Here is a 23544-nt window from a genome sequence, read left to right on the forward strand (position 1 = left end):
CCTTCTGCATAACAGCTTGCTTTGCCAGGCTTGCTCAATCACACAGGAGCGTCAGAGCAAAACCTCTATTTTCTCCATTGGCTGAGGCTCCTCCCTTGGGGAGGAAGGCAGAAAGGGATAGCTTTCTTTGCTAGGCTCTCTCAATCACACAGCAGAGCAACGGAGCCATGCCTCTCTTCTATTGGCTGAGGCTGGTCCCCTGGGGAAGGAAGGAGCCAGAGCTTCCCTTGCCCAATTCCCTGGACCCCGTGGGAGAAATACACCGAAAGCACCTTTAAGACCGAGTGCTAATGTTTTAAGGGGTTTGTGTGTAATGTGTCCTTTATAAAGCTTATCTCTCTACTACCTAATCATAAATAGGTACACTTTGGAAGCTAAGCAGGTCTGTATTTGGAAGGGAGACCAAGGAATACCAGGATCGCAACGCAGAGGCAGGCAATGGCAAACCACCTCTGAATGTTTCTTGCCTTGAAGATCCCATCCAGGGTTGCCATAAGTCAGCTATGACTTGACGGCAAAAAAAACTGTCAGTGAGGAGAGAGGGGAGGTGGCATGGCATGCTATAGCTCAATCTCATCAAATCTTGAAAGCGAAGGGGAGTCGGTAGTTGGGAGACCACAGTGGAAGGCACTGCAGTGGAAGACAATGGCCAGGGCTTTTTTTCAGCAGGAACACAGTTCTGGCTGGTTTGGCGCCAGGAGGTGTGGCCTAATATGTAAATGAGTTCCTGCTGGGCTTTTTCTACAAAAACTGCTTCTGCTTCTCACTTGCCTTGGAAGCCCCTTATGGAATTGCCACAAGCTGAGTGCAACTTGATGGCACTCACGAACATGTTAATGGGGAATGAAACACATGCTTAAATAGGGGAGGGATGATGGTTCAATGGTACAGCATCTGCTTGGTAAGCAGAAGGTCCCAGGTTCAATCCCCAGCATCTCCAACTAAAAATGGTCCATGCAAATAGGCATGAAAAACCTCAGCTTGAAACCCTGGAGAGCTGCTGCCAGTCTGAGTAGACAATACTGACTCAGATGGACAGAGAGTCTAATTCAGTATAAAGCAGCTTCATATGTTCAAATCACTGTAACTTAGCAAATTCCAAATTTGCTAGATTGTGCCTTTATTTATTTAAGCCTTTATATGGTAAGATGGAATTTTTTAAAATAAGAGTAAAAGAAAACTGCCTCCAATGTTAAGGTGCTTTCGCCTGTTCGGAAGAAGTATTTTTTTTCTTCAGAATCATAAAAATAAGCAGCACTTTTTTTCCTTAAATTTTTTTCCTTTTATTATTTCTGGTGTTTCAATTTTTTTCCTTGAAAAATGTGTATCCCAGGTAAGAAACACTATTCAAACAAAGATTACATCATAGGGTGAAAATTAATACACATGGAACAAATTCAACAAAGATGTCTTTTATTTGGAATAGGAAAAGCTTTCTACCTTGAGTGCACGGAGGTGGGGGGGGGACAAAAATAAAGAAGAAAATGACACTGGGGGGTGGGAAGGGCAAAGTAATGATAAAAAGTAAGAATATTTGATTTCATGGGATGGACTGTTTACAAATCTATTTACATATTTTTAAAAGACATTTGTGGGCTTTAAAAATGTCTGTTTACACTGTGCTCCTCCGAAAATTGTACCTTACTTTTGTCCCTCTCTTGGTTTGGAAGTAACGGTATTGGGGAGGGGGGGAGAGATGGAAAGGGAGGTTTTTATATTAATCCACTTGCCTTGGAAAGTAATAAAGTAATTATTGTGCTGGTCCCAGAAAACCAGTGGAAGCACTATCTTTTATTAGGCCAACACAGGCCAGTGTAACTCTAAAGCTTGCCAGCATTTATTCCAGCCAAAGTTGCTCTAATAAAGCACGGTGCTTTGTCCACTTTCTCATAGCTTAGGGGAAAAAATTTCAGAGACACTTAGGAGGAAACTTTGGCTGTCAATCAGGCTAACAGTGTCAGGAAGAAGGAGCTGGAGATGGGAATTATATCTTGTCATCTTTAGCACCATTGTGTTTGGAGGATAGGTTTCCCCTCCAATGACACCTTTGCTCCTCTGTGGTTGGCGCTGCAATCACATACAAGAGCTAAATTTAGTGTGAGGTAGCTTAAAATATGGAGGAAGGCTTGAGAGATGACCCTATGACTTCCTTTTGTGAAGAGGGGGAGAAGGTATGATGGTGCCGGGAGCATGGTGGGTGAGTGGGAGGGAATCAGAGCAACTGACAAAAGCAAAAAAAAAAAATAATAGACCACAAAGATCAGATCAACTTGTACTTTCCAACGTAGGTTTTTATATCAATTGATGTTAAAAAATACAGACTTGTTTTACAATAATAGCACCATCTTTAGTATTATACACAGTAATCTTGCTTGTGATACACACCCAACCGAGGGTGGAGGGGAAAGAATTGGCTACAACCTGTATTTGGGGGACATCAATGTCTTGTAGGAGAGGGCCCTTCATGCATGCTAGTTAACTTCCTACCTCCGCCTGACCCAAGAAAGACCTTACAGGAAGACAATAAATAAATAATACTATTGCTCGTTGTTCCTTTTCATTTGTTTTTTCCTTTGCTTGCTTCATGGTTGGCCCACGTGACGGTGGCCTTATAGAAAGAGTCCAAAGTGTGTGTGTGTGTGTGTGGAGGGGTGGCATTCTGGGAAGAAAGGAAGAGAGTTTGGTTCAACTGTTCAGTGCAGAAAGTCCTACAAGTGATTGGGGAGTACTTGGGTCCTTTGGGTTGGCTCTCTTCTTTTTTTGCATGGTACTGGACTGGTTTTTTAAAAAAATATTTTTAAAAAAATTTGTGTTTCATTTTTTACAAAAAGCACACGGGGCCAATGTCAACACCAAATTCCTGATCGGCTCCACCAATGTCCATAGGTGCGATGTCGACAATGGGCAGGCGTGAGGTCTTCTGAGATCTGTATTCAATGATTGTCTTCCCCCATTTGCCAGTGTGTTTCTGGAGGAGAGGAAAGATAGAAGGGGGGGATTATTTTCAGAAACAGGATCAGCTGCTCAGGAAGTTGAAAGAATAATACAGGACTAGAAGCAGCAGGGAAGGATTAACCAAATATGTTAAAGTGTGGGACCTTTTACTGTAGTATGAAAGACCTTCACAGGTTTTTTCCCAGTGGCTGCAGCCTCCAGTTATTGCTTTATCAAGGAGGCACAGATGGAAATAACCCTTTTCTCACCTGCCCTTTCTCACTGGACGCACACACAAACACACATCAAAGTTGCTTTTACTAATGCTGGAGAAAGCTTACAGTTTCCCTGTATTTTTCCTCCAGCAAGGGTCAAAGCACCTTGGGTTGGGGAGATGGAAGGCAATTAAAAGACTAAAGTCTTCTTTCATAAGAGAAGCCATGATGGATCAGGCCAATGGCCCAACACTCTGTCACAAAGTGGCCAAAAAAACCCAGGTGCCATCAAGAGGCCCATCAGTTGGGCTAGGACACTAGAAACCCTCCCACTGTTGCCCCCCCCCCCCACACACCAAGCACCAAGAATACAGAGCATCACTGCCCCAGACAGAGTTCCATCAGCTCCAATACTGCTCTCCTTCTTGGATAAAACAGTCCTTGGAGCTGCATTTGCAAATTAAGAGACTGTTATCAAAGATTTCAGGTTTTCACGGCTGGTAACATCATTAGGGTTTGTAGAATCTTTCGGGATCAAGTGCCGTGTTCTACTGGAGAAAGTTTTCCTTCCAGACGTTTCATTCTCAGCTGCGGAGAACATCCTCAGTGGCGTTGCAGCCGGAGCAGGCGCTCAGACCTTCTTGGCTGCTGTGCATTGAGTGGGGCCAGGGCTGCTGGAGAGCTGCTATTTCTAGGCTGGAGGGGGTGTGATGAAAGGGCAATTGGTTTGTGGATGTGCCCATTGTTTGGTGGGGCTTCCCGGAAGGGTAGTGATAAGGAAACTGACTGTTGAATGTGACCATTGTTCCGTGTTAATTGCTGGGAGGGTTGGAAGGGGTTTGAAGATAAGGAAGATGGTTGTTGACTGTGCTGATTGTTCTGTGGAATTTGCTGGTTGTTCTGAGACTTTCTGCAATTTACAGTCTGTAGGGTGTTTTGCAGAGCTGGGTACCAAGATTGGTGGATGAAAATGCCTTCTTCCTTTCTGTTAATATTGTGCTGGTGTTTGTAAATCTCAATAGCTTCTCTGTTCAGGCGGGTATGATAATGTGAGACCGTAGAAAGGACTTCAGTTCTTTCAAAGTGGATGACGTGGTCTCCTTCTTGAAGTGCATGTTCAGCTACAGCTGATTTTTCTCACCGTCTCACCGAACACAAGAGACACTGTCACTTGTTTCAGCCAGAAAAATCAGCTGTAGCCCCAGGAAGCCCCACCAAACAATGGGCACATCCACAAACCAATTGCCCTTTCATCACATCCCCTCCAGCCTAGAAATAGCAGCTCTCCAGCAGCCCTGGCCCCACTCAATGCACAGCAGCCAAGAAGGTCTGAGCGCCTGCTCCGGCTGCAACGCCACTGAGGATGTTCTCCGCAGCTGAGAACGAAACGTCTGGAAGGAAAACTTTCTCCAGTAGATCATGGCACTTGATCCCAAAAGATTCTACAAACCCTAATAAGAGACTGTTGTTTAAAATTAACATTCTTATATAGCTGAGCCCTGAGATTCCACCTAAATGTGCAGTTGGCTGGTCTTGTTCTGGCTGCTAAACACCTTTGGAGGCTGGAACAAAACCAACCAAGCCACTTTGATTTAAAAACACGAGGGTTTGTTTTGAGTTTTTTATATTTGTGCCCATTTTACACTCTTCTTGCACAAAATCACATCAACCCAATTAAGGAGAACTTGCAACAGCTCCTGTAAACTCCCAAACACCCCATCTTCATGTACCCCTTACCGTGCATCCATCCTGCAAGGCACTGTATGTGAACCTGCTGTTTCCTTCAGGTCTGATTTCCACATCGTTGGACCCCTGAATCAGGAGAGCTTTCTTAAGATTGCCAGTAGCCTCGTCCATGTAGGCAATGCTGTTCTTGCAGTGGTAGGTGAGGTTTTGCGAGCCTTCAGTAGACAAGAGGCGCAGGAAGGTCATCTGGATGTTGGCAGTGTTGGGAGCCAGGTTGTCATCTCCATAGCTAAACTGGAAGGGAATACGGCAGAGATTAGCAGAGACCCTTAGAGAAGAAAGATCAAGTAGCAAGGAAGGGATGGGAGGGGCAGCCAAGACAAGAGAGGGCATCATGAGCAGGAAATCATCTCAGCAGGAAGGCTAAAGACTGATGTTACCAGCTGGATTAACTGAATGCACAACAGACTTCCTGGATTGCACCAGCATCCGTCTATGATAACAACATTTTGTTCTCAATGCTCAGGCACAAGCAGGACAGAGAAGCAACTGGCCAACTTCACTGGCTTGTATTGCAGTCCAAAAACTTAAGCACTTTCCAAAAGATAGGTTCAGGGGGCAGCTGTGTAGGTCTGAAGCAGTAGAACAAGGTAGGAGTCAAGTGCACCTTCAAGACCAACAAAGTTTTATTCAGAATGTAAGCTTTCATGTGTGCTTGGAGCACACGAAAGCTTACGTTCTGAATAAAACTGTGTTGGTCTTAAAGGTGAACTTGACTCCTACTTTGTTCTACTTTCCAAAAGAGAGAGTGACAATTTCCACTGATTCTCTCTTCCCACTGTAGATCCCCCCTCTACTGTCTCCCAGGTATAGAATTCTGGGAAACTCAGAGGGCTGCAACAGATGGGAATCAGCAACAATTCCCACTCCCTTTTATGAAAAATTAAGATATCAGAACTGTGTGGTAGACAGAGACCACTGTCTGCAAAACTCACTAAATTTTGACTAGCTCTAGCTAGGCCTTCGGTATATCTCTCACACTTAGAAGCTGTTAACTCTTCATTTGAGTAGGATTATATTTCCAAGCTCATTCATTTTATCTGTTTGTTAAACAACTATTGTTGTTAGTGTATTTTTATCCTGCTCTTCCGCCCAGGAGCTTAGGACAGTGTTACAACATTCTCCCTTCCTCCATTTTATCATCAAAGAACTGTGCAAGATGATGAGTGAGGCACATGGAAAATGACTGGCCTGAGGACAGCCAGTGAATTTCATGATTGAGTAGGGATTTGAACCTGGGTCTCCCCTGGTCTTAGTCCAACACTTTCTGAACACATCACACCAGTTCTTATACATTTACACCCCACCTTTCATTCCTTTAATGGAAGCTCAAAAAGTATCTAGCAGCATCTTAGGGCTTTTCCACATTCTCATTTTCCTCACTTGTGTGTTCCAGTTGCTTTGGGGTTTTCATTCTGTTCCACACATGTTTTGATCCCTCTACTGGTCAATTTGATATTACATGGCTTCATGTCCAGCATAAAAAGCTGCAGTTTCAAACTGCAGGGAGAAAATGGCAGACATAACGCTATGTAATATTGAATCCACCACTAGAGGGAGCAAAATGTGCAGAACAGGAAAAAAATTCCTGAAGCAACAAGAATGCACAAGCGAGGAAAATGTGAATGCAGAAGAGACCCTAGAGAAGTTATGGCTACAAAACATCACATGGCTGATGGACAGAATTGATTAGGGGATTTGATAGGCTGCGGGAAAGGGACAGTCCTGAGTTTGGACCTTCACACAACTGAGTGAACATCTGTCTATGGGCATCCCAATCCTTAGATCTAATTCTAGCTGGGGAGACTTACATGGAAACCACCATTGATGGTCTCTCCAAACCAGATGTGCTTCTTCTCCTTGCTCTTGCTTGTCCACCAGTTCTTCCTGGGGATGCTGCTAGGCTTGGGGTAGACACACGTCTCACCAGTCTCCATATTGCAGAAAACTTTTATGGCATCCAAAGTACAGCCCTGGTTGGGGTCAATCCAGTAGTCACCTGCCAAGGGAGGAAAGCAATCAGGAGAGGGTTTCCCACTCACAAACCAAGAAACACCATTTCTTTGCTTCTGGCTATTCCACATTAAGGTTGTGTCTCTTCGTCACACTCTGCTTCCTGCTTCCTGTATTCTCCTGGTCCTCTGGGCACAAAAGAAGTTTAGGTGACTGTATTAATATATATACTGCTTCCTCGCAGGGGCTTTTGCCCGGGCGGAAAGCAGGAAGTTGTTGAGTGCAATATGGATGGCCACATGACATTGTGTTCATTCCACCTGTTCATTGTGCAAATGCCACCTGCTCATTCCACACCTGTGTGCTCGAGTTGTGGCATTTCTGTGAAATGGATTGCAAATTAACTGTTTCAGTCTGGCTCAGAGGAAAATCTATGGAGTGGCTGCAGACCAGTGGACAATTAGCCTATTGCTTCTAGGGGTAAGGCTAAGCTCCACTTTCAAAATGGCATGGGAGAACTCACTTTCATGCAGCAGCCCCTTTTAACCCTTTAACTGCTGTTTTCCCCTTCCCCTGCTGAGCTGTCCTGAGTGTTACAGAGAGACTCAGTGGGAAGAGGGAACTTGAGAAGAAAGGGTGGCGGGTGCAGGGCTGTGGGGGAGGGCCCAGTGTGAGGTGCAGAAACAGAGGGAGTTGGTGTGTGTGGCTGGAGGGCAGAGGCAGAGAGGGTGGTACAGGAACACAACTGTGTATGTGGATGCATTTCCCACTAATTCCTGCTGCTGTGGTAGAGGTGGGTAGTCATTCCCCCCCAATGTGGAAGCAGCCACAGAACAGAATGTATTTTTTGTTCCCTTTTGCTGCTAATTAAGATTGTTGCTGAATGGACTTTAGAAGTACCTGAATGTGAATGGAAAGAAAAGATGAGTAAAACAACATAAGCCAAGGAAAAACTGTATCCTGGACTCTGATTCAGTGGGTTAGCAGAATCCGCATGTGATTCTCTGAATGTTAAAGTAGCTGCTGAATTTGTTCACAATGGCTGATTTTCATTCCCTATTATTCGTCTACACAGGGGTGGGGGTTTGTAGAAAAAGCCCAGCAGGAACTCATTTGCATACTAGGCCACACACCCTGAAGTCACCATTACTTAGCACAGGGCTTCTTGTAATAAAAAAAAAAGCCCAGCAGGAACTTATTTGCCTATTAGGCTACACCCCCTGACACCAAGCCAACCAGAACTGCGTTCCTGCTCAAAAAAAGCCCTGCATCTACAAATATATCACATAGGGCTGGTTCTAGGTTTTGGGGAGTCCTTGGCAGAGTTCCTGGGCTGCCCATCTGCCCAACACCAGACCCACTCATGTCTCCCTTTCCACTCCCCACATCTGTGCCCTTCACCTGCCTATGCATCCTTCTTCCACTCACAAGCCTTCCCACCATCTGTGCCCAATTGCCTGTACCCCCTGCACATCCTTTCCCTGAAAGTATTGGCTGGTACATGCAGCTGGCAGTGCTCCTGCTATGGCAACCATCAGGAGTGCAGCCACTGTGCACCTCTCACAGGGCCTTCCCCAGTGACACTGGGCAGCTGGAAGCATGGATGTTGGAGCCCTTCAAGCAAACAGATGGGGGCAGACACATGGTAAAGGAGGTGCATGCATAGGGTTGCTAACCTCCAGGTGATGGCTGGAGATCTGGTATTACAACTGAACTCCAAGTGACAGAAATTAATTCACTTGGAGGAAATGGCCAGTTTGGAAGGTGGACTCTACAGAAGGAGGAGGAGAAGGAAGAGTTGTTTTATACCCTGCCTTTCACTCAAAATGGCTTACAATCTTCTTCCCACATCACACACCCTATGAGATAGTGGGGCTGAGTGAGCTCTGAGAGAATTTGTGACTGACCCAAGGTCACACCGGCAGCTGCATGTGGAGGAGAAGTGGAGAATCAAACCCAGTTTTCAGATTAGAGCCACCACTGTTAACCACTACACCACACTGACTCTCATTTGTCCCGCTGAAACCCCTCCTCTCCCAAAACCTCGCCCTCCTCAGCCCAACCCCCAAAACCTCCAGCTGGCAACCCTATGGGCACGTAGGAGTCAGTGGCAGTGGGCCCCAACAGAAGCTATGGGACCTAGCAGCTGCCCCACCCTGAACACTGTATGTGCTGCACTGACCACACAGGTGCCTACTCTAGCAGATATCTGGAAGCGCCCCACCTCTAATGGAAATGCTGAAATGGCAACCTCTCCTTGCTGTCAACAGTGAAACACACCCACAGTGCTCTCTGGATTAGTGATTAGGTTGAACAACAGAAAAGCCTGCCTCCCAGATCCACAAATTGGGCAGTGGTGCTCCCCAATGCACTCACCGCTCTTCCATTCTGGGTGGCAGAGTTTCAAGTCGCGGCAAGTCCGGGCTGGGTTCTTCTTAGAGCCCTCGGGACTTCGGATGCTTTCGATCTGGTTGTTGAGTGATTTCAAGGTAGCGTCAACCTCAACATCGTGCTGCCGCAGGTTGCCAGAAGCCTGATCAGATCGCATGTAGCGCAGAGGGTCGGGGCCTTTCTCAGTCTGGCCCAGGCCAGCAAAGGCTGACATGTCAATACCGGGCCCAGGTGGACCAGGAGGGCCTGGAGGTCCAGGGTTTCCAGGAGGACCCTGTGGGGTTAGAAGCAAACAGCCCTTGAAATCCTTGCAAGTCAAGAGGAATTCACTGCTATCCTATGTTTGCCCATGTCTCACTTACTCTCTCTGCATCCACCTGTCTTAGCCACTGACATCCAAAAGGGTGGGCAATGCTTAAAATGACATTTCTCTCTTTTTTGTATTTTTGTATTAAGTGTGTGTGTCTGCACCTGGAAGTCATGGTGACCTCTGGTGACTGACCCCTACTGGGGGCCTGGAGGATATTCAGAGAGGTGGCTGAATAAAACCTGCTCCTGTTCTCCCGACTGCTGATATTCCAAGGAGGTCTCCCATCCAAGTAATTGCCAGAGTTGGCCCTGCTTAGCGTCCAAGATCTGTGAGACTGGGCTTGCCTGGGCTATCCAGGTCAGGGCTACAGTGACATTTCTGAACGGTGCTGCTTTTGGTTCTAGAGGTTGAATCACATGACCTTTCCAATTCTAATTTCACACGGTTGTGAAAATATTGAACTCAAAATGCCAAAGCTGATATTGGATTATCCTAACAGGACCCTGTGCAGTTGCCGTTGACAAAAAAAGCACACAGCATGTAGGGATTTAAGGCCATCAAGGGAAGAATGATTTGGGCCGCTCTGTTACTTCTACCTAGTTTAGCTCCATAGAGAGATTCAAAGGTGAACAAAGTGGGGCAAGCAGATATCGAGGTTTGGGATGAGGAGCCTTTTAACTTATGGCTTCCTCCAGTTACTTACAGCAGGACCAGTTTCTCCACTGCGACCACGAGGACCAGGAGGGCCAATGGGGCCAGGCATTCCATTAGAACCATCTTTGCCAGAGGGGCCAACAGGACCTGGGGGACCCTAGGAGACAGCCAAAACATTTGAGTGAGAGCCAGGTTGTATATCAGTGCCAGCATCTATAAGATGGACTCCTAAAAAGAATTGTACAGGAAATTAACAAGCCACGAGTGACAGATAGGTTAGGTTCCACCTCTCCCTACTAGTGACAATCAATGGGAGCTCACAGAATTTTAGTGAGAGAGGTGCAATTGAAGAGAGCTGAAGACAGCAGTTATGGAGTTGACAGGAAGTTGGCCAAGTGAAGTTATGGAGAAGAGCTGCTTAAAGCTGACTGAAAAGGGTCCATTTGTAACAAAGAATCTGAAATACTGGGATAGAGAAACAGTTCAAAAGTTCAATTGAAAAGAAACTTTGTAACCTCTACCTGACTTTCTTCAGAGTCATATTCAAACAAAAAACAAAAGTTAACTCCTTGTTTTTTAACCCTGTAGGATCATTGTCTCACAGAAAGAAACACACATACAAGCAAAGGTCTCTGTCTACATTTATTGTAGGATATGAATGAATGCTGGCACCTTATGAATGAGATGGTGTTTGAGTCCCCGACCTCAACAGCTCTGTGCAGTGTCTGTGTGAGGGGCTTGGGCTACCCTGTCAGGAGATGTCTCCGTGAGACAACGAACTTGGGATATTTTTAAAAAGGTAAGATGGGTAATGATGTGGAACTGCCTGACCTACCTGTAACCATGAACCTGTGGGAGAGAGGTTGCAGAGGATTGTAAGCTCTCTGTGGCCGTTTTCCCACTTAGCGTTTGCTCCCCTTATTCCCCGGCGCAATTATCTCCGGATCATTTTTCTCATTTTCCCACTAGTGACTCTTTGCGGAGTCGCCTTCCCTGAAGCCCCGGCTCAAATCGTTTTCCCACTGGCATCGACTTGAGTTCGATGCCCTGTCAATCATTTTTTTTTTTAAGCGCAAGTCTGGTTGCGTAATGACGTACTAACGTAACATCGAGCTGCTCCCTCCCCTTCATTTCGTGGACAAACCGCATCACGTGTGCTGCTGCTGCTCATGGATTGGCTGCAGCTGTAGAATCCTCCACAGTCCTTTATGTATTAACAGAAGCATTCCTAGCACTATATTCCCCCCCCCCCAATTCTGAAGTTGCGAAATATCGCAATAACGAAGAGAGAGAAATCGAGGGGTTTGTGTGTGTGTGTGTGTGTGTGTGTGTGTGTGTGTGTGGCAGCTTCTTCCCTTCGCTCCCTCCCGGGTGGCGAAGCTGGGATTTCCTCCGCTCTCTTTCCCCTCTCCGGCTGGCGCTTGCAACGGGGGACCTGACTGATTCCTGCTGCCAGAGCTCCCCCCCCCCGCCCCATTCTCTCCTTCCCCTTCTGTGGCGGGTGTGAAGAGCGAGCTCCGTCTATTTTCTAACCGAGCGGAATGTAGCCAGGGAGAAGAATGCAGGACTCCAACTTCCCATTTTATACATGGCGATTTTGTGCAGGTCCAGAAATCCTGGTGGCACAGCTGAGGGAGGCATTCCGTTTTTAACACACACACATGAACGCTTTGGCCCGCACCGGCACTAGATTCCCCCCCCCAACAATGGAGAAGCGCCGCCGCCGCCAAATGTCTCTGGGCGGCTGGGCTCCCTTTGCCAAGGCGGCGGCGGCGGCAGCGGGAAGCCGGCGGGGTCAAGCGGGGCGCAAATGGAAGTGAAGTGGGGGGGGGGTTGAGCTGGGGAGAGTCGAAGCTGCCGGGGCCCCTCCTCCGGCCCGCTGAAACCGCCTCCTTCCCGCTCGCCCTCCCCAAACTAGACCCGAAACGAACTGGCTGGAAAAGGCCTGCTGGGGGGGCTGCCGCGGTCCCCCCACCGGGGCCCCTAAAGGGAGAAGAGGCCGGGGATAACGCAACAGCGAAATAACGCAACTATTCCAGGAGGGGGTTTTTTTTCCCTTTGTTAATTTCGAAATATCGCTATTACGCAAAACTGTGAAGTTTAAAAAAAAAAAATGGCCGCGCCGGCACTTCGGGGAAGCGCCGCGAAAGGCTGATGATTGGCCAAGGGGGTGGATGGGGTGGGAGGACGGAAAGGGAGAGGGTGCCGCCCACAAAGCAGTCGATCCGGCGTGGATGGATTTCCCACAGCAAACTCCGCTGAGTGGATCCGGAGTGGATCCGGAGGTTTTCGGAAACTCCGGCAACATGCTGAAAAACATACTCCGGCGTAAAATCCCTGTAGCGCCGGAGCAAACCGCAGCGCCGGAGCAACATGTGCGAAATCCAAGAGAAGATTCGGAGGTAAATGGGGCGCTACGACGGAGCAAACGCTAGTGCGAAAACGGCCTGTGTGTGACAGTGACAAAGGTCATCACACTGTGATGTTACAAAGCTACGGAAATCCAACTGAGGGCTTCCCAAGCTACCTCCTTCAACACGGAGGCTCATAGTTTCTATATGCTGCATCTCAATAGATAGACAGACAGATAGGTAGACAGACAGACATGTAGCATTGATCAACTGTCATCACACGTTATGTCAGTTTTTCAGATCTGACAGGGTCATACAAAACACCCCCATGAGGAAATACACATGGAATTCCCCCCCCCCCCTTTAATGAACACTACCTCATTTCAAGTCACCAAAACATTGAAAGAGAGAATAATCAAGAGCCACTCTTCTTCTTTCTCTAGAAGTCTCTTCTCTCTAAATACGTTAAATTGTCCCCTAACCATTCCATACCTTTGGGGCACTTGAAGATATTAGACTTAAGGGTCTAGAACTCTGGGCTTAACAATCCCAAAATTCTAACAAATGAAAAAGTTCAAGTTCATTTGATAAGTTACACACCACATTCAAGTACCATGTGGTAACATCTCCCTGCTCCTTAACTAATGAAGGGGATTTTTCTTATATTTTGGAGGTAAGTGGGCAGACTTACCCTGGGACCAGAAGGACCAGCAGGACCGGCAGCACCTTGATCTCCAGAAGGACCCTAAGGAAGAAGAGGGGAAAATACAACACAATAATTTCTCATCCTTACATGGGTTCTCCGGCTAAGGTCTCCCAATTACCCTTACCAGCACACTACAAGAACTGTTTGAGAACCATTTTACTACAAAGGTTTTCAAATTCCCTCCTCCCCTTTTCAGGTAACCTTTTCCACATTCACATTATGCTGAGAAATCCCCAGGGCTTTTTTAATAGCAGGAACTATAGCCAATCCTCCAAGAGCTTACAGTGCTCCTAGTACAGGGCCTACTGTAAGCTCTTGGAGGATTGGCTACATCAGAGGTGTGTGGCCTAATATGCAACGGAGTTCCTGCTACAAAAAAAGACCTGAGAATCCCTGTATGTTGTGGAGCATAGATAGGCATGTTTTACAATGCAAATTAATTTAATCAGATCTCAGTGTTGCCCTGTGTGAACTGACAGTGCACCTTAGAATACATCTATGGGTATTTGAGAGGAAAATCAACAGAGGTGTGTCAACTGTATTTCAGGGAAGTGTGTCTTCCATTGTTGATCTTCTTGCTATGGAGCCCCCAACAGGTTTCCAAGAAAGCTGCAGCTTCCCTGGAACCCAGGTGGAAAACCATTGCCCTGGGACATGTTCCTTCTTGAATTTTTCCTATATATATGTAATGTGCCATCACATTTCAGCAAACTTATGGCAACCCTGTAGGGTTTTCAAGGTCGGAAACTGAGATGATTTGCCATTGCCTTCCTTTGCATAGTGACCCCAAACTTTGTCAGTGATCTACCATCCAAGTACCCACCAGAACTGACCCTCCATAGCTACTGAGATCTAAAGAACCACCCTGGGCCATCCAAGGCAGGGTTTGAATTTTACTACAGAGAAATTAATACTCTTGTGGCATCAGTTTGTTTTTAACCCTAACCCTGTAAAATGCAGGTACAAGACTCGGGGCCCTCCTCTACCCGTGTCAAGCCTAGAAGGGAGCCACTTGAGCTGGACCCTACCCTATTTTGTGCTGACACCCAAACTTACAGGAGGTCCAGGGAGACCCTGCAGGCCGGTGAATCCTCGGTGACCCTTCAAGCCTCGTTCTCCTGACTCACCAGCTTCACCCTTGTCCCCACGAGGACCTTGTGGACCCTGGAAGGAGAGAAAGGAAGACACATTTCAGCCCAATCACCAAGAGGATGGCAAAACTTGTGCAAACCCTTGATGAAAAGATGTAACCAAGAATGGGATACTGATGCTATATGTTTGCGGCCTGCACATCTGAGTGTTAAGACTAAGATCCTTGCAAGAGTCCAGTATATCACCTTAAAGACGAAACAAAATTTGTGACAGGATATGAGCTCTTGTGAGTTCCTGCTCACTTCTTCAGATATCTGAAGTGAGGAGTGATTCACGAAAGCTCATTTCCTACCCCCAAATCTGTTAAGTCTTTCAGGTGCTATAGGGCTCTTGCTTTTTTCTGTTACTACAGACTAACATGACTACCCATCTTAGGCTAAGATACAACAGAGCATTAATCTGGTCAAACCACCTTTACACTGGCTCTGCATTCACCTCAGCTTAGCCAGTACCTCTTGATACTATTGGCTGATGTGCTGTGATGTCAGAATGGGCCTCTGTTACACCTGCAGATGACTCAGCATCCTGGTCCTGCATTTGCAAGGCCCTCTATGACATCAGATGGCACATGTCGTTAGTAGGTGGATGGTTGCTTTAGACCAACACGACTGCCCACCTGGATCAACCCTCATGCATGTTAACTCATATAATGCAATGAATGGCATGGATGCCATCAATTGGATTGCGAAATTGCTCATTTGCGTTGTAACGCAATCAAGTTAAGTTTAAGGGAAAAAATGGCGGAGAGAGAACATGTCGGAGGTAAACGCAGTGCTAGGTTCTACGGCTGATGATTTTGCTTGCGATGTCAAAGGGGGAGGGAGTGGGAGGACTAACAGGCAATGGTGGGTAACGCCCCCAAAAGCTGTCGCCGCGGAACGGGATTGATTTTCCCACTGAAAGGTTCAATCTGCAGGTTTTCGGAAAGTCCACAAAAATGAGCATCGAGATACTGCGGAGTGAAAACTGTAAAGCCACAGATCAAAACGAGGATGCGGGGCAACGTGTGCGAAATCCAACAAATGACCTGGAGGAAAAAGGGATGTCACCGCGGTTTAAACGCTAGTGCGAAATCGGTTCTTATCTCTGTTAGCATCAGCCCAGTGCTGGATTAAACCCTGTGGAGGCCCCTAGGAAGCTGAAATCTTAGGAACCCCCTTGCAAATTATCTCAGAGTCTGAGCACCCGCCCCGCTCTCTGCAGCCTTCAGGCACCTTCTTAAAAGCCCTATTTACTAAGCTGCAGGAGAGAGGCAGAGAGAGGCAAACCTGATGACAACGCCAGCAGCAGCTGCACCAAGCAAGTTAGGCAAAGAGCGGCTCAGTTGCTGGCTGCACGTGCAGGCTGGGAGGGTTGCAAGCAGGGGGGAAACAGGGGGAGCCGGTCCAGGGCCTCTAAAGGTGTGGGGGCCCATAGACCGGTGTCTATTTGGTCTAATTGTTAATCTGGCTCTGCCTCAACTCCCTTCTCCATCTACAATAGCGGGATGATGATCACACTGGCTAACCATACAGCACTGTTGCAAGGATGACAAGATGTGTGTGATACTCCTATACATCTCGGCAGGTAATTCTACATTACTGATAGGATGATAACTACTAGATTAAATTCTAGGGAACTGTTGCACCTGATGATTCTCTGGCTGGAGAAGGAAGACGAATGGCAGGTATTCCTGTCTGTGAAGTGTGTGGACACTATAGACAAGAGGCAACTGACTCTGAAGTACGTTTACCTGTTGGCTTCTATTCCTATGAATGCAAATGGATTTATTACTTGGTACTTTTTTATCCTACGCTTCTTCCAAGGAGCTCAAGGCAGCATGCATCACTTTCCTCTCCTCTATTTTACTCCCACAACAACCCTGTGAGGTAGGTTAAGAGAGACACAGAGTGAATGACAGGCCCAAGGTCACCCAGAAACCTTCATTGCAGAACTCAAATTTGAACCTGGGTCTTCCAGAGAGGGGAAGAGAAACTAAACCAACCAAGCAAAAACCTATTCTAAACTTCCTTTGGCGGTTCTTCCAGCTGACACCCTACCCATTACACTGTGCTGGCTGTCTCAGATACATGCTTTAAGATCTGGACCTAGCTTCAGGGTAGTTCTTGGAACATGACAAGCACTCTGCATAACATACTGTTGTCGTAATACAACCACATTTGAAAAACATACACTTTTCACTGACTGATGATTATGACAATATTTAGAGGTTCAGAGAGGTACCCCAGGGCCTGGAGTAAAATGTATTCTTGGGGCACCCAAAAGCAGACAGCAGAAAGCATAGGCCCAAACTAGATGTTATAGTGGCCACATGTTCACCTGTGGCTACCAACATTATTTCAAAGGAGAATTTAGCTATTTAAAAAGTGCTGCAATAGCCTGATCAGGCTGCTGCACAATGGTATCAGGCGATCTCGTGTTGCCATCCCCCTGTACCTTTTAAAGTGTCAAAACAGCGCACGAGACGCCATAACGGATGCATTGTATAATTTAGTATGCAGTATTTAGTGATGATAAATTCCTTCATAACCATAAATGCCAATTCACTAGACAAGCAGAGAGGTTCTGATTTGACTCTGAGTGACAGATCTGAAAGGCAAAGGTGATCACAGACAGACACATCCTTGTCTTGTCCACAAACCTTAAGACAATATGGACCAATACATTGGGGGTCCCCACCCAGCCTTCTGGCAAACTGCCACCCATCAGTACCTTAGCAGTGCTATCAGCTCCTGTTTTGAGCAGAGGTTCATCAGTGTCTATTAGCCACAAGGTATAGATGGAACTCTTTATCTGGGGCAAGAGTTGCTCTGTATTCCTGGTGCTTGGGGGGGCAACACTGGGAGGACTTCTAGTCTTCTGACTCCACAGAAGGACCTCCTGATGGCACCTGGGGTTTTTTGGCCATTGTGTGACAGATTGTTGGACTGTATGGGCCACTGGCCTGATCCAAAATGGCTTCTCAGCTTAGAAGAAAGTATGTTGAGTAAAAGAGAGGTACTCACAGGCATGCCACGTGCCCCTGCAGGACCGGGAGGACCCAATGGGCCTTGAGCACCCTAGAGAGAGCAAGACAAAGACAGGTTAGAAGCTCACTTGGCACCATTTCCATTTATACTGTGATGGACAGGATTTGGATGCAGCATTTTCATTACTGGTAAACCACAGGGCTTTCTTCAAGGGTGGAACCAAACTAGACTATTTTTCTCTGCAAGCAGGAAGAAAAGCAGTTTGAAGTGGGCAAAAATGGTGCTGGAGGGGAAAAGGTCAAGGAGGGTCCATCCCCCCATTTTCTGTTGACATTTGCAGCCTCCATGGCTGTTCTTTTGAAAAACAAGCAAACACAAAAAGGAAAATGTCAGAGGAAACCTACAGACTATAACATTCAATTTGGGTTCAGACTGCGAAATCCTAGAGGATCTAAATGTTCTGGAAGTATAAGAGTTTCAGCTAGGCCAGAAAAACGAGCTACATGTATGAACTCAGGAAAGCTTCTATGATCAAGGTCCACCTAATGCAACCTTTGGTTCTAACACAGCCAGAGAGATGCCTCTGGAAGTTCACAAGTCAAGAATGAAGGTGATGCTAGTGCTTTATTATTTGTCCTCAGGGATACAATGCCTCTGCACATGGAGGTTCCATTTAACTATCATGGCTAACAGGTGTTGATAGACCAATCTATTGTGATGTTGTCCAATTCTTTTGAAGCTGTATAATTTATTTAAGTGAATTTTTGGGTATTGCTTTGCTTTGAACATATGAAGCTGCCTTATACTGAATCAGACCCTTGGTCCATCAAAGTCAGTATTGTCTTCTCATACTGGCAGCGGCTCTCTAGGGTCTCAAGCTGAGGATTTTCATGCCTACTTGCCTGGACCCTTTTTGGAGATGCCAGGGATTGAACCTGGGACCTTCTGCTTACCAAGCAGATGCTGTACCACTGAGCCACTGTCCCTCCCATGTGGAAACCTGAACCCATCATAGTGATTAGGTAGCTCTGGTTTCCAATAATATGAGAGAGGCAGAGAAAATGGAAAATACCATTTCGGATCCAGCATAGTTCTTCCATGGGCAAGATTTCTGTCCATGGAATGCCACTTTTCCTTCCCCCAAAATGTCCCCCATGTAACTCGTGGGGGGCTTTTAGGCTATAGCAGGAGGGAAAGAGAGGTAAGGAAGTCATGCTCCATTAGTAGAAATCCTTCTATCTACAGAAATACGGCCCTGGATCCCAGCCAACATTAGTTTATTTAGGGCAGCCATTCTGAAGTTCTTTCAGTTGGGTGCCAACCTCATGATAGTCTGTCACAGTGGGTGCTTTCCCTCATTGTGAATTCCCTACATTTCCCAGAATCCGATGAGGCAGCAAAAAAGGACAGAAAATATCCATACATTTTGGCATGTCTATCCACTTCTGTGATCACTGGAGGACTAAAATTACTCGTACTGCTGCTTGCACAAAGAATTTAACTATGCAAACTGGGATAAAATTGGAGTGCCTGCATTTTTTACTAGAGAGGCAGAAAGAAAAGCAGCAAAGGCCATGGTGCTTTTGGGTGGAGGGAATAACAAGAGGTCTGCCTAGATGGCACTGTGATGTAAACAAAGTGCCTAGGAAACACTAGGAAGAATGTGGGGAGAGAGATCTCTGTCACAAACACAACAGTAGCAATCATTCCGGTAGAGGACACTGCAATGGTGGAATCAGCTGCCGGAGGAGGTGAGGGCCCTGCGGGACCTTGTTCAGTTCCGCAGGGCCTGTAAGACGACCCTCTTCCGGCTAGCTTACACCTAGCTGAGATGAGAAACTAAGTGTAGCTTTACCAGACTCCTGTTATACACTTTTTTGGAATGTTTAATGGTTTTAAGGTTTTAACAGTTTTAAATGTTTTAATTGTTTATATATTCAAATACTTGTTTAACTTTATGTTTGACTAATTGTTGGAGCCACCCTGAGCCACTTGTGGGAAGGGCGGGATACAAATCATAAATAAATAAATAAAAATACTTGGGGGGAGAATTGCAAACCTGAATATACCTCTGGCTCTACCACTGATCCTACTGTAATGGAAGGGGAGAGGAAAAATATCTGTCCATAGGCAGGTGTGGAATTCTAGCAGGAGCTCCTTTGCATATTAGGCCACACACCCCTGATGTAGCCAATCCTCCAAGAGTTTACAAGGCTGTTTTTTGTAAGTTCTTGGAGGATTGGCTACATCAGGGGTGTGTGTGGCCTAAAATGCAAAGGAGCTCCTGCTAGAATTTCGCCCCTGGTCATAGGTATACTTGGAAGAAGCACTTGTGACAAAATCTGTTAAAAGATCAGGAGTGGGACAACTGAAAGCATCAGAGTTCATCTGAAATACTCACAGTGTTTCTTAATCCTACTGTAGAATTCTCCTGGAGGGAAGAATAATCTCACTCCCTACTGAACGACTCCTGGATACTTACTGATTCGCCTCTGTCTCCTTGCTTGCCAGTTGGACCAACAGGACCTGGAGAGCCAGGTGGGCCAGGAGCACCGGGAGAACCGAGAGGACCCGTCTCACCACGATCACCCTTTCAGGGGACAAAGATGGAGTATTAAATCCTAAATTGTCATCTTTTTTTCATATCCTGTTGGGATTGGGGTAGAGGGCAACATTAATTGATGCATCAGACACTGGTGAAGTGCCTTGAGGAGGGTTTCAGAAAGACATTTGTAGAGAAGAGACATGGAGCATCTTTGATTGTCCACCACTAGAGATCAAGAACAGAATGTGGCCATGGGTCATAGAAACAGCCAGTTTTATGACATGCACACACTCCCCCCTCCCTGTCACATTCCATAATTCAGATGGATTTTGCAGATAATGGAAAGTTGCCTAGACCTGTCCTGTGTCTCTGTTAGAGAAATATGGATTAAAAAATGTCTTAAATCCAATTGCCATAGTTTACCTGGCAGAAGGGTGTCATGTTTGGTCTATTTTCAGGGTAAGGAGCTGAGGGGCAGAAGGGGTGTATGAGAACACAGGGATATCAAGAATACGGACTGCTGCCCTGGGCACAGAGAATAACAGTGCTGAAAGCAGGCCTGGGCCCACCTAGATTATGCACTGAGACTGCAGCCGCCTCCTTATTGGAACCACCTAAAGTAAAACATGCCACTGAGTTGCAACCGGCTCATAGCAACCTCATGAAATTCCACCTGGTTTGCCATTGCCTTCCTCTGCATAGCAGCCTCAGTCTTCTTTGGTCATCTCCCATCCAAGTACTGATGCTGCTTAGATTCTGGGCTAGATGAGACTGGATTACTCTGGGCTGTTAGGGTCGTTACTTGGAACCACATATTTGTAGAGTCATTGAAAAAGCCAAAAATTGGACATGGCAGGGTTGAGGGAGCCCTTAAACTAATCCTTGGGAAAGACAGCAGCTGCAAACTCCCTGTTGTGATGCCTATTATGTCCATTACCATATCCCATGACAGTGACCACCATCTGAGGCACTACATTTGTCTACCCACTGTGCCTCCAAAGTCAATACGGGCAAGTTATTCTGGTTAGATGTTACAACAATCTTTACATTCCTAGAATGTTTCTGTCTCACATAGCAAGAAGAGTTTTAAGGAGTAGTGGCTGTATCCAGTACCAGACCACTACAGAAGGTACATTAAATGTTAAAAAAGTCCAAATAATCTTTAAAAGGTTTAAAGTATTTCAAGGTAACAGCCAAATTAATCAAAGTAACAAATTAATGCCAAAGGGTTTTTTTTTAGCAGGGACGCACCAGCTGGCTTGATGTCAGGGGCGTGGCCTAATCTGCAAATGAGTCCCTGCTGGGCTTTTTCTACAATAAAAACTGTCTTCCAGTAAGGCTTTTAACCTATGGATCATTCCCAAGGCGGAAAAATAACCACCAATCACAGTAGAAGTTCTATTTGTCTCCCAGCCAATAGGGCTGCATATTTTTATTCCCCACTTTTCTCCTCAGTCTCAATTTATCAAACTGTATTTTATTTTATTTCTCTTATCTCACCTGAGTGTAATCCACTGCTTATCCAACAGTGTACACGTCACCAGACTCCTTCTTTATACTTTGCATAACTTTAATCGTATTTTGTTTTTACCACCTATTAGCACAACTGATTACTGACCACCCAGCCCTTTTTACTAGATGTTTCTTTAGGACAGACACTTACCTTCACTCCAGGAGAACCATCTCTGCCTGGGGGACCATCTGAACCAGGGTTACCCTGAGAATGTGAAATGAAATACATTTATTTCTTCTGAGCCAGGAAATGCCTGGATGGAGCTTTCTAAACAGTGACACCCCCCAAAATACACTGCCATAGATTTCAGTACAACAGCGGTCCCCAACCTTTTTGATGCCAGGGACCAGTTTTGTGGAAGACAATTCTTCTACAAACTGGGGTGGGGGGGATGGTTTCAAGATGATACCATTGTGCACTTTATTTCTATTATTAGATTGTAATATATAATGAAATAATTATACAACTCATGGCCTGGTTGCTAAAAGGCCACAGACTGGTACCAGTCCATGACCCAGGGGACCCCTGCTCTACAATATGCATTATGGGACAGAGAATGCAACTCTGAGGGCCAGATTTGTGCTACAGCTGCCAGTGGCTAACCTATAAACCAAATTTGATTTATGGCTATGATTTTAACCTCATTTACATGGAAGCGATTTCCTCTACAAGCTGAGAGACTGCAGACCCAAGTAACCATGTTTGGGTTCAGGGTGTAAGAACATTCAATTAGAATGTCTGCTTGCGGAGAGGGTGGGATATAAATAGAAGGTAAATAAATAAATAAATAAAATACTCTAACGCACATCTCTAAAAAAGTAAGTATAGTATGGAAGAATTGTAAAAGAAACTAGCCCAGTGACGGGCCAGCATAACGGAACAGAATAGAGCGCTTTCCCCCCATGTAATTACAATCATTGCTCATTTTTAGTCTTTTTTATTTAAGAAAATCATGACATTTTGGAGCATCAAAAATAGCTATTTTTTCTCCTCTTTCTTTGTTGCAGATTACAGGCCTATATGAGCAAGCAGCAGCAGAATGGGAAAAACATACCCCCAAAGAAATATGAGTTCCCCCTTGGTTTTCCAGGTCTTCCACATGACAAGTCAGTGTTGTTGCTCACTCACCTCCCGTCCAGGTTCGCCGGAGGGACCAGTCAGACCAGGTGGACCAACTGGGCCAGGTGGGCCTCTGTCTCCAGGACCTCCAGAAGCACCCTGTTTGCCAGGCTCACCCTGAAAAGAAAGGGAAACAAAGACAAATAAGTCCAAGGGCAAACAGATCTTTCCAGTTGTCTTAAGTCCAGTGACAAAGTATTGGCTTGAAGAAGCCTCTCTCAAATCCTGCTGTTCTCCAAACACCTGAGGGGTAGAAACCATTATTTGATATAAAAAATGATGTTAATTAATGAATCCCATAAATAGGATACTATGATATATGCCTACACAACCAGCATTAAAAACCTGCCAATATGGAATTAAATAAAGGGAGGTTTTTTTATAGTGCTGAGTTGGTTTGATGGTACAGTGAGCCTAGTACTGTCAATTCTGACTGGCAGAACTTTTCAGAGTCCCAAGCAAATGTACTTTCCTAGCAGTGAAGCCTGAATTTCTTCACCTGATGCTGTCAGGGACCGAATTTTGGCTCTCTCATCTTTGCAAAGTATGTGATCTATCCCTGAGTGATTGTGCACCAAATAAGTATCTCCACATCTAACCCTGCTGAGAAAAAATGTGTCCATTAAAGGTGACCCTTTCTTTCTCTCTTGCAGGAATCAAATTCGTTATATATTACTGGGGTCAGTCTATGCTCAGTCCCCAAAATACACTTAGCTAAACCTTTCTAGATTGCACATTTTTCGTTAGGCGTTAACACTGATACAAAGTTGCTTTTTAAAAACATAATTCTGCATGAGTGTGCATGAGTCCTTCTATGCAAGGACTTCACCACTTCAGGTTTTCACATTGGCTGTTACTCTCGGCTAACCTTTCACTATTTTGTATATGGAAGAGGAACCATGCTCATCACAACGTTTTGCTTTTCAGGCTCTACTACCTCAGCTTATGACAAACTTTCTGTCGGGAGGTGGCGGGCTCTCCTTCCT

General features: G+C 45.8%; 1 protein-coding gene across 4 annotated transcripts in view; it reads right to left on the reverse strand.

Annotated features, from left to right (window-relative positions):
• Positions 1-2270: 2270 nt before the first annotated feature.
• COL2A1 (collagen type II alpha 1 chain) overlaps positions 2271-23544 on the reverse strand; it is a 118144-nt gene continuing 96870 nt past the window's right edge. For 3 of the 4 annotated variants that reach the window (XM_060252191.1, XM_060252190.1, XM_060252192.1), the window contains 11 exons: positions 22568-22675; positions 21590-21643; positions 19864-19971; positions 17418-17471; positions 14317-14424; positions 13246-13299; positions 10253-10360; positions 9225-9513; positions 6707-6894; positions 4887-5129; positions 2271-2968 (listed from right to left, as the gene is read on the reverse strand). In XM_060252191.1, coding sequence (XP_060108174.1) covers positions 2822-2968; positions 4887-5129; positions 6707-6894; positions 9225-9513; positions 10253-10360; positions 13246-13299; positions 14317-14424; positions 17418-17471; positions 19864-19971; positions 21590-21643; positions 22568-22675 — 1461 coding nt within the window. In that variant the 3' untranslated portion in view covers positions 2271-2821. The remainder of the gene's footprint in view (positions 2969-4886; positions 5130-6706; positions 6895-9224; positions 9514-10252; positions 10361-13245; positions 13300-14316; positions 14425-17417; positions 17472-19863; positions 19972-21589; positions 21644-22567; positions 22676-23544) is intronic. The other variant, XM_060252193.1, reaches the window with a different exon arrangement.

The sequence above is a fragment of the Heteronotia binoei genome, chromosome 13 (assembly GCF_032191835.1).
Source record: "Heteronotia binoei isolate CCM8104 ecotype False Entrance Well chromosome 13, APGP_CSIRO_Hbin_v1, whole genome shotgun sequence".
In the NCBI taxonomy this organism is placed as follows: domain Eukaryota; kingdom Metazoa; phylum Chordata; class Lepidosauria; order Squamata; family Gekkonidae; genus Heteronotia; species Heteronotia binoei.